This window comes from Bos mutus, chromosome 21, assembly GCF_027580195.1.
Source record: "Bos mutus isolate GX-2022 chromosome 21, NWIPB_WYAK_1.1, whole genome shotgun sequence".
In the NCBI taxonomy this organism is placed as follows: Eukaryota; Metazoa; Chordata; class Mammalia; order Artiodactyla; family Bovidae; genus Bos; species Bos mutus.
This window is the reverse complement of record NC_091637.1, coordinates 32,354,934-32,364,486: the sequence shown is the minus strand read 5'-3', so window position 1 is coordinate 32,364,486 and position 9,553 is coordinate 32,354,934. Positions and strand designations below refer to the sequence as shown.

General features: G+C 61.1%; 1 protein-coding gene across 2 annotated transcripts in view; it reads right to left on the bottom strand.

Moving 5' to 3' along the window:
- Positions 1 to 140: 140 nt before the first annotated feature.
- CSPG4 (chondroitin sulfate proteoglycan 4) overlaps positions 141 to 9,553 on the bottom strand; it is a 35,731-nt gene continuing 26,318 nt past the window's right edge. For both annotated transcript variants that reach the window (XM_005891770.3, XM_070358581.1), the window contains 6 exons: positions 9,243 to 9,419; positions 7,439 to 7,637; positions 7,225 to 7,359; positions 6,959 to 7,125; positions 3,162 to 3,345; positions 141 to 2,885 (listed from right to left, as the gene is read on the bottom strand). In XM_005891770.3, the coding sequence (XP_005891832.2) occupies positions 1,051 to 2,885; positions 3,162 to 3,345; positions 6,959 to 7,125; positions 7,225 to 7,359; positions 7,439 to 7,637; positions 9,243 to 9,419 (2,697 nt within the window). In that variant the 3' untranslated portion in view covers positions 141 to 1,050. The remainder of the gene's footprint in view (positions 2,886 to 3,161; positions 3,346 to 6,958; positions 7,126 to 7,224; positions 7,360 to 7,438; positions 7,638 to 9,242; positions 9,420 to 9,553) is intronic.

Below are 9,553 nucleotides of genomic sequence, written 5' to 3'. Positions count from 1 at the left end.
CACAGGTGGAGGCAGAGGAGATCTGAAAGGCTCCAGGAGGTGGAAATTCAGGCCCCATCTATCCTGGTGACTGGCCTGGGGAAGTGCAGCCTAGTGTGGACAGGGGCCCAGTGCATGGTCAGAAAAACAACACACAGCTGTCCAGAACCTCTGAAGCACCTTTTATCCAGGCCTCACAGAGCCCAGTGCCCCCAAGTACCCCCACCCCCAACAGTCCTCAATGGGCACAGGCATTGCAGCACTCCAGGGCTTGAGACCCTGTATGCTCCCCAGCCCAGCCCTCTCTGGGGCCACAGACCCACTTTCGCCTAGCCATCAGCCCATCAAGGTGGGGCCTTGGGAGTGAGCTGGCCTCAGACCTTTCTCCATCCCTTACCCCAGGGGCTCCATCAGTCTGGGCTGGCTCAGCACCATGTTAAATAGCTTCCTTGCAATCCCCCTTAAATAAAACCATCCCAGAGCAACCCACCCACCTGGTACCCTGGCTATATGATTCCACTGCTTATGCTTTTGAGAGAGTAGGGGGGACCCTCTCTTCCTGCCCTCTGCTCCAGGGAATAGCATCTCCCTGAAAAACCAGGGGAAGAAGTTTTCCTCCCCATCCTGGGGCAGAGATGAGGGGAGGCCTGGCACGGAGTGGAAAATCCAGGAATCCCCATCTGTCCCCGCCATCCCTCTCTGTTCCTTGCCCTCTTAGCAGCCTAGGTCAAGTGTGACTTACCCAAGGTCACAGACCCAGGACTCAGAGTCCTGCTCATCTAGGAGGTGGCTCTAGTTTTGATCACCCACACTAGCTCCAGGGCAGGGGACTGACTCTGTTCTTGGCCCCTTGCAGTTCTCTTGGCCAGAAGTGAGCCGGAGAAGTTCCAGCTCTTGACTCCACTTGGTCCTGGATCCCTGGGCCTTCCTCCCAGCACCCTCCATACCCTGGTGTCCCCAGGACTCTCTGGCCCAGGGGAGACTCAGACAGCACCAGGGCATGGGAGCAATGGGGCCGGGGCCCGAGCAAGCCTGTCCCTGGCCCAATCGGCATCTGGCCCAGGCCAGGCCTCACACCCAGTACTGGCCGTTCTTGAGGGCAGGGTTGGCTGTCCGGCAGAACTGCAGCAGCTCGGGGTCAGGCTGGCCCCCCGGTGGGGGCCCCTGGCCAGGCACGGCCGTCAGGGGGATGGCCTGGCCTGGTTCCACCTTGCGGAAGGTCTCGGCGTCACTGGCCAGGCCGTTTCGGGGCTTGGCGGTCAGCACCTGGACGTTGTGCTTGCCTGTCTTGTTGCGTTTGCGGAGGTAGAAGAGCAGAGGCACGATGAGCGCCAGGAGCAGGAGGACCAGGCAGATGGGGATGATGATGCTGAACATGTTGGCCTCCAGGAAGCCCAGGAAGCCCCCGCTGGCCACGGGGGGCACGGGGCTGGGGGTTGCTGGGCTTGGCCCGCCTGTGGGGGTGCCGCTCTCTGGCTCCCCGGCTTCGGTCCGAGCAGCCTCAGGCAGACTGAGCAGGGCCACTCTGTAGGTCCGGGCTGCGTTGAAAGGCTCCGTGGCAAAGTCCAGCGAGGCCACAGCGGGAGGGACACCCCTTGCCCACAGCTCCAGAGTGAGACTGTCGCCCGTGGGGCCGGGAGAGCTACCCTCTGGCCTTCCCACCTCCAGCCCCAGCCGTCCATCCTCAAGGTCCCGCTGAGTGAACTGCTCCACAAGCTGGCCGCCCCGCGGCTCTGTCCTGGCCCGGGGCACTCGTACCACGCGGCCGTGCCGGGGTCCTGCCAAGAGCCGGAAACGCGGCACACTGCCCGTGCGGTTGGCCAGCTCTCCCGCATCTAAGACAGTGGGGTCCAGGCGCAGGGTGGCACCCTGGGGCCACGGCCCACCTGTCCACACATGCAGCAGAGCCCTCACGGTGACGTTCACCGTGGCAGATGCGTTGGCACCCCTGGCCAGTGCCAGGATGCTGAACTGATCCTGAGAGGAGGAGAAGTTGGTGAAGGCAAAGACCACGTCTCCTTGGTCTACCTGGAGCTGGCTGAAGGCTGTGGCAGGCTGCCCGCCCACCAACAGATGCCCGTAACGGGGCCCCTGGGTGAGGCGGTAGGCTGCGTCCGGCTCCTCCCGATCGGAAACCACTCGGAGCTGCTGCCGGCTCAGGGAGGAGCGCCCTAAAGCTTGGGGCACCTCCAGGGGTGCCCGCAGCTGCACCTCAATGGCTGAGGGAAGGACGTCCACGGCCAGGGACATGAGCAGGGGCGGGCTGGCCCCGTCGGACACGCTCAGCTGGAACACGCCCACCACACTGCTCCCGTTGGCCACGAATACCAGGCGTCCTGCATCCACGTCAGCCTGCGTGAAGCGGGTCACCGGCCCCGGGCTGGCCCCCGCCAGGCTCAGGAAGCCGTTGTGGGGGGCCCGCTGCACCTCATACTCAATCTCTCCGGGAGCGGAGTCTGGGTCCACCACGCTCAGCTGGGCCCGGGAGACAGGGCTACGGGAGCCCCGGGTGAGCCGGAGCGGGATGGAAGCCTGAGGCTGCGGCGGCCGCTCATTCACATCGCGCACTGTGATGGCGAAGACCTCTGAGGTCTGCGGTCCTACCACGGAGGCCCCCGCCGGCCCCTGGAGGTGGGCGCGGAAACGGAAGCCATCCTGCTGGGTGCCCCCGCCTCCGTGGGCGTACACCAGCTGCCCTGTGGCCAGCTCAGACTGCAGGAAGTGGGGCCGCCCGGCGTGGAGGGGCTCCTCGGACACCAACAGCTGGCCCCGCGTGGGGAACTGCGTGATCTGGAAAAGCACGTCGTGCTCCAGGCGTCGGGGCGATGGGATGCTGGCCAGGAGGTTGGCAGCGTCGAGGGCTGCGGTGGTGATCTCAGCCCTCTGGCCTTCGGAGACCCAGAGACCTGGGGACGGGACACAGGCTGTGAAAGTCCCGTCCACCGAAGGGAGAGCCGTGGACCTTCAGACCAGAGTCTTCAAGGCCGGGATGTCCCTCCCTGCTTAGACCAGGCACCCCAGCCTGGGGCTCCGGGTCCCATGAGGACCGGTATATATCCCCCTGCTCAGCCCACCTGCCCATCCTCCCTGTAATGTACCAGGCCCTCAGAGCTGACATGAGCTGCTGACTTTTGGCCTTGTGCCCTCCACCCCCAAATCTGCCAGCCCATCATGCTGTTCACCTTTGTTCCTCCAGAGGCGGCTGGGGCGCTGGGGACAGGCAGCCTCGAAAGTCACGGTCACGGCAAGGGTGGCGACCATGTCGGGGGCAGGGGGTGAGGACAGCTGGAGCTCCAGGGCGTCATGGGCCTCCCAGAAGGGCTCGGAAGGCATCTCGTGCTCATACAGAATGTTCCCAGCATATACCTGCAGGGACACCCACTGGTTGGATGAGATCCTGCAGGGCCTGGAACCCCCTCCGAGGCTGGCACCAATACAGGGCACTGGGGTCTCCCTGGCAGACACCCAGAGCTCAGCCACCCTCGCGGCTCTCCCCAATGTGCCTCCGTCTATGTCTCCATCAACTCAGGGGGTCACCATAAAACTGTCACACGACAGTGAAGAACTAGGCTCTGGATCCGGACGCCTCTGTCAAATCCCAGCTCTGCCACCTTGGGTGAGTCACCTCATCTCTCTGAGCCCCTGGGAAAGCAGTACTCTATCTGTGCTTCTCTCCACAGCAGTTCGGTCCTCTTTTGTATGAAATCCCTGTCCCTCTTCCCTACTGAAGCCGCGGCTTCTACCAATGCCCATCTTTTTCCCACGGCGTCAGTGTCCCCTCAAAGGCATCAGTCCCAATCATTAGGTAACTATGCTATCCACCCATCTTAAAGAAGAAACTTCTCCTGACTTTACTTTTTACACCAACATATGTTCTTCCACCTTTTAGGCTCTTTGCAGCAAAAAGCCAGAAGGAATAGTCTATACTCTCCCCTATGCGGTCTTGAGCACACCCCCCCCCGCCGACTTTGGTTCCTGCTGTTGCCAAGGGGACCGTGGCCTCCATGTCACTGAATCCAGAGGCCAGTTCTCAGCAGCCCTGGACACAAGTGAGCGGCCCTTCCTCCAGCCCACCCGATGGCTTCCACGCAGTTCTGCTCCCTTGGTTGACCTCCAGCTTCACTAGTTGCTTCTTCACAGACTCTCCTACTGGTCCCGCCCCTTCCTCGCCCGCTGCGCCCCCCCCACCCCATGTCTGTGGTTTGGCCTTGACACTCTGCCTACAGGCACTACCCACGTGCTCTCACTGGGTCTCACGTCCTCAGATGCCAGCCATGAGACGACCCCTTTATTTGTCTCTCCAACCCCAGGCTTTGCTCTCCTGAACTCCAGGCTCATAGCTACCTGCTTCCTGGGCAGCTCCACTGGGATGTCTGAAGGACATCTCAAACTCAGCATATCCGAGACAACCCCTGACCTCCTCTGCCTCTCCCAGCCTTCCCACTGCGGAGGGCATGGCTCTGTTCGTCCTGTGGCTCGGGTCCCCAGACCCTGAGTCACCCCTGATTCCTCGCTTCCTCTCTTACAGTGTCATCTCTGGCCTGGATCATTGCTGGAGCCTCCTAACTGTGTACTGGCTCTCTCTCTGCCCACCACGCATGCGTGCTAAGTCACTTCAGTCGTGTCCAACTCTTTGCAACCCTATGACCCTAGCCCGCCAGGCTCCTCTGTCCATGGGGATTCTCCAGGCAAGGATACTGGAGTGGGTTGCCAGGCCTCCTCCAGGGGATCTTTCTGACCCAGGGACTGAACCTGGGTCTCTTAGGTCTCCTGGATTCACAGGTGGGTTCTAACACAGAAGTCAGGGTGAGCCTTTAAAAATCTAAGTTGGGTTCTGTCAGTCTTGCTCAGACAGTGCAATGGCTCACCACCCTTTACCTTCAAAGACCCTGTGTGACCCGTTACCTGCGACCTCACCTCCTCCCTCTCCATTCCAGCCACGCCTGCTGTTCTCTAGGGCCAGCTGTGTGTTAAACACCAAGGAATAGTCTCCACTTCCATCAAGAAATCCACTCCCTCCCCTTCTAATCCCAATGTGTCCTCTTGGCTTATCTTTTGTTTTCCCCTTTTAGGAGACACAGGGAACTATTTTCCTTCTCGTGGAAAAACAGGACTTGTGCAATAGTGCGAAGGAAGCCGACTGGGGTCACAGTGTGTGGGAGGTTCGAGGCTTCCTTCTCACTGTTGCACCGGGGTTGTGGTGAAGTGGGGCCCCCTGCCTGGTCAGGAGGGGGAGGAGAGCTGGAGGTGCTCTTCAGAGGCTGTCCGGGAGAGGGGAACACAAGCTTTTTAAGAAACTGGAAATCAGGTTGCGTGTGGGTGAAATACCCCAACGGTTCTATCTTGATCACTAATTTAAAACTATTAATTGCATGCGCAAGCCAAATAAAACACATCTGCGGGCCAGCTGTGGTCCACAAGGACTGCCAGCTGTGACCTCTGGCCCGGGGCTGACCGATGAGCAGGAAGGAAGCAGAGACCCTCGGGAGCTGGGTGGTGGGAAGCTGGAGGTCTGAGTACACGAGGTGCTTGTGGGTGGGGGGGCTGTCCGGTTGGGGATGAGGCAAATCACAGGCGAGGTGGGGAGGGGTTCCTGACCTCTGGGAACCAGCAGCATCCTTTGCTGAAAGAATCTTGGACTAGCAATCCGAAGGCATAGCCCCGGGATGGCTTCTCCCTAGCCATGGGATCTGAATAAGGTCCCTTAAGTCCCTTGACCTCTGTAAGCCTCAGTTTCCTTATCTGTAGAATGGGGACACCTGGTCCCTGTCTTCTCTCCACTGCCCCCGGCTAAGAGTACTGCGCCACCATGGCGCTGTCAGATCCCACCCAGTTCTGCCCTGCTCCCTTCACCAAGGGGAGGGTGTGTCTGCCTCAAAGCCTCCTCCAGCTTCCCTGGGTGGCGCTGCCACCCTGGCCCCCTGGTGGCCATTCAATCTAGTCCACAGGGTGGGGGAGGGGCCTGAAGTCCTCCTCCTGCTCCACCCCTCTCCCTGGGCATCCCAGGGATTCAGGGTGCACAGCTGGCCTGCTGAATATTTAATTGTGGGGAGAGGTGGGAAGGGGGGCCATAGCAGATGCTGGGAGCACAGAGAACCCCAGCCTGGGGGATGGTGATGTGAGAGACCTGAGAACCTCTTCCCACCCTCATTAAAGTTCCTTCCTGCCCTCATGTGTAAGACATTCCCCCCACCACCCCCCGCCGCCACAGGGAGAGCCTTCAGGGCGAGCCAAGGCTGCCCTTGAATGCTGGGCGCCTCCTGCACTTACAGGGACCTTAATTTAAATGATGGCTGCTGGCCTCACTGGCCCAGGTAGCACAGAGCGCTCTGGGACCCCAGCAGAAGCAGCCTGGTGGTCTGCCTCTTCCCATGGCTGAGAGTTCTAGCTTTCACTGGTGGCCTCTGCTCGGGGGCAGCTGTGTCCTGAAGCTGCCCTGAAGCATGGATGGCAGCTTCATCCCCAGCTTGACTTACTCAGCTGCTTGTGTCCACTCGTCTGCTTTCAGGACCCACCCTGCTTCTTTCTGGCTCTTCACCTGAGCCCGGGCTCACATCTCTGCCCACAAGCCCACCAACTGCCTTCATCCCAAACTCTACCCACCCCAAACCAAACACTGTCCCCCACCAGCCACTGGGGTGTCTGGTGTATTCTATGCAGTATACCTTTGCCCTAGTCCCCTAGGGTCCGAGTGCAGTTCCTCCTGGAAGCCAAGTCTGAGAACCTGATCCCAGGAGAACCAGGGCCCTAGAGCCCTGGTCTCCTGCATCCTTCTTCCTTCCCCTGGAACACTAAGCCCCATCCCTCCCCCATCCCCCAGCCTGGCGGCTTCTGGAAGGTGAGGCATGCAGGGCCTGGACCATGGCGGGCCCAGGGAGGCTGGAGCTGGTACCCGTGCCCACAAGTGTGTTCAGGGGGGCAGTGGGCCTTAGACTGGATGGAGTCTAAGCCTCGAGTGGCTGAAGAGAGCGGCCCTTACCTCTGCCTGAGTGAAGTTCTCCAGGGCCTCCCTGGTGCTGCCCCGCTGGGTGTGGAAGAGCCGGCCAAGCTGGGGGCCCCGCAACACCCGGTAGAGCAGGTGGTGGGGGTCAGTGCCCGCACTGGAACTGGCTCTCAGGCTCTGGCTGCTGAGCGGCTGGACGGACCCTGCGAGAGGCCAAGGGGGACTGTCGGCCTCTGACCAGGAGGCAGGGCCAGACCCGTGGCCGCTGGGGAGGCAGAAGGGCCCTGGTGTGGCTCACCCACCTGGGCAGACGGTCAGCGTCCGGCTGCCCTCCAGGGAGAGGAGCAGCTGCTTCTGGGCCGTCACCCGGAAGAAGTGTCCCGCGGAGCTGTGCTCGCCGTCAGACAGGCTGAAGCGGAAGCCTCCGTCCAGGGCTCCTGGGACAGGAGGGGAGTTGAGCCTCGCCGGCCCGCGCCGGCACCCAGCCTCGGGGCACCCCCACCTCTCGGCGCCCACCTCTGTGTGAGAAGAGCACGAGCCCGCCATCGAGCTGGGCCTGGGTGAAGCTGTGGGTCTCGGTGCCCGGCGCCGTACTCAGCACCACCCGTCCGTTGCTGGGCCGCTCCAGGGTGTAGACCAGGTCCTCAGGTCCAGAGTCGCTGTCTGTGCCCCTAAGGGCCTCCGCTGGGATGGGCACCGTGGCCCCCTCCCACATCTGGGGATACAGGCCTGTGAGGGATCTGATCCCACCAAGCCTACCCACTTCATTCCTCCCTGGCCTGGAGGCATCATCAGGGCTCCAACCACACTGCCATCCGGGGCTCCCCCGCACAAAGGGGCCCTCCACCCCATTCACTTTCCCCTGTTGGCCCAAGGTTCCCACGCCCAGGCTCCCTGCTCTCCATCTGCCCTAGTCCAGCTTGTCCCTCAGGGCCAGCTCATGTACCCCTACTCCAGGAAGCCACCAGCTTTCACCCATCAGAGAGTCTCCCCACCCTGACCCACAGCGCCACTTCTGTGGTTCACCGGCAGGGCAGGGGTCTCCCTTCAGACCCTCCATGGTGAATCTGGGCAGGGGCACAGGATGGGAATCGGATCAGGATACTTAGAAATGGGCTCCCCTTCCAGGTGAAGGATGGGGTGGGAGGCTTGGTGAGCTGGAGAGGCTGGCGGCAGACCACTGCCTTGCAGCACTTGATGGGGGCGCAGGTGCTCTCAGAGCAATCACGAGCCCCCAGCCCGGTGGGTGAAGGCTTCCTGGGTGCAGGCAGCCCCTCCCCATGCTCAGAGTAAAGGGGAGACCCCACAAGCCTCTCTCCTGTTAGCAGGACAGGATCCTATTCCGAGGGTCCTGTTGGGTCAGCAACTCATGAGCAGTATTGGGGAGGGGGTACCTAGAAAACCAAGCACTCTGGGGTTTCCTCTCCCAACCCAAGGCTGACCTCAGCCAGAGCTCTGGAAGGAGGGCGTAATGTATAGACCAGGCCTTAGCACAGGGCTCCTGGTACAAACACAGTGGACAGCACCACCTGGTGGTGAAATGGCACACAGCACCATCTGACTGTGGTCTCCCGGCAGCCCTCTGCCTGAAACCTACCCTCTGCAGGCCTCCCCGGCACCGGGCTGTTCCCCACAGGTACATCCTATACACCAAAGATTCTCATGTCACAGGCAGCCCAAATCGGCCCTCTTCTGAAATCTTCCATAGCTGCTGCTGAGCCAGAGGCTATACCCTAGAGGTCAGCATTCAGTGCCCTGCCCGTTCGCTATCCTGCTGTGTGGCCCTGGTCAAGCCACACTCTTTCTTTTCCATCGGTGACTTCCACTGTGACCCTGGAGAAGTCCTGTCACCTGTCTGGGCCTCAGCCTTCACCTCTGCTGGATGGGGACCCCACTATCCTGCAGTAGTGTAAGAGTCAGGGGATTTGGGGGTCCAGCTGTGGCCTGCACTTGCTGGGGGTGGAAGTGGGGAGCAGTTGGAGTCCACCCCTAAGGGTTTGAAACAGTTTTCCTCAAGAGTCCTGGTGCTGAGCCAGAGCAAAAGCTTCCTGATGAGGGTGAGTCCAGGGAGCAATGGGACTAAGCTCATGTCCATTCACAAGGCTGTCTACTGCATTTGTAAGTGACCAATTACAAAGCCTCACAGCTGTGTTCTATTTTCAGTGCAGTAGCTCTTCTCTCCTCCCAATAACCTAGGGTGGCATGGGGCAGGATCCCCATTTTACAGAGGAGGAAACTGAGGCTCACAAAAGGGGAGCTCGGTGCTGGGCCTCTCTGGTGGGGACGGGGACAGCGGGAGGCGGTCCTACAATGCTCTCACCTGCAGGCCTGTGTTTGTGGTGAGGATGGGGGGCTGGTCGTTGACAGGCAGGATGGTGATGGTGAGGACCACGGGGTGGCTCTGGCGGTCCATCTCTGAGGCGTTGGCCACCAGGACAAAACTGTCTTCCACTGTCTCGCTCCCATCATGCACGTAGCGGATCAGCTGCTGTTCCACCTGTGGGCAGGCCCCGGGCCGGAGGTCAGGCCCCAGCAGGCCTGAGTCCCCTGGTGGGTCTCAGGCCCAGCACCCTTCATGCCCTGCCTTTGGGCACGGGAGACTGACTCCTTCAGAGCCTCTGCTTCTGCGGG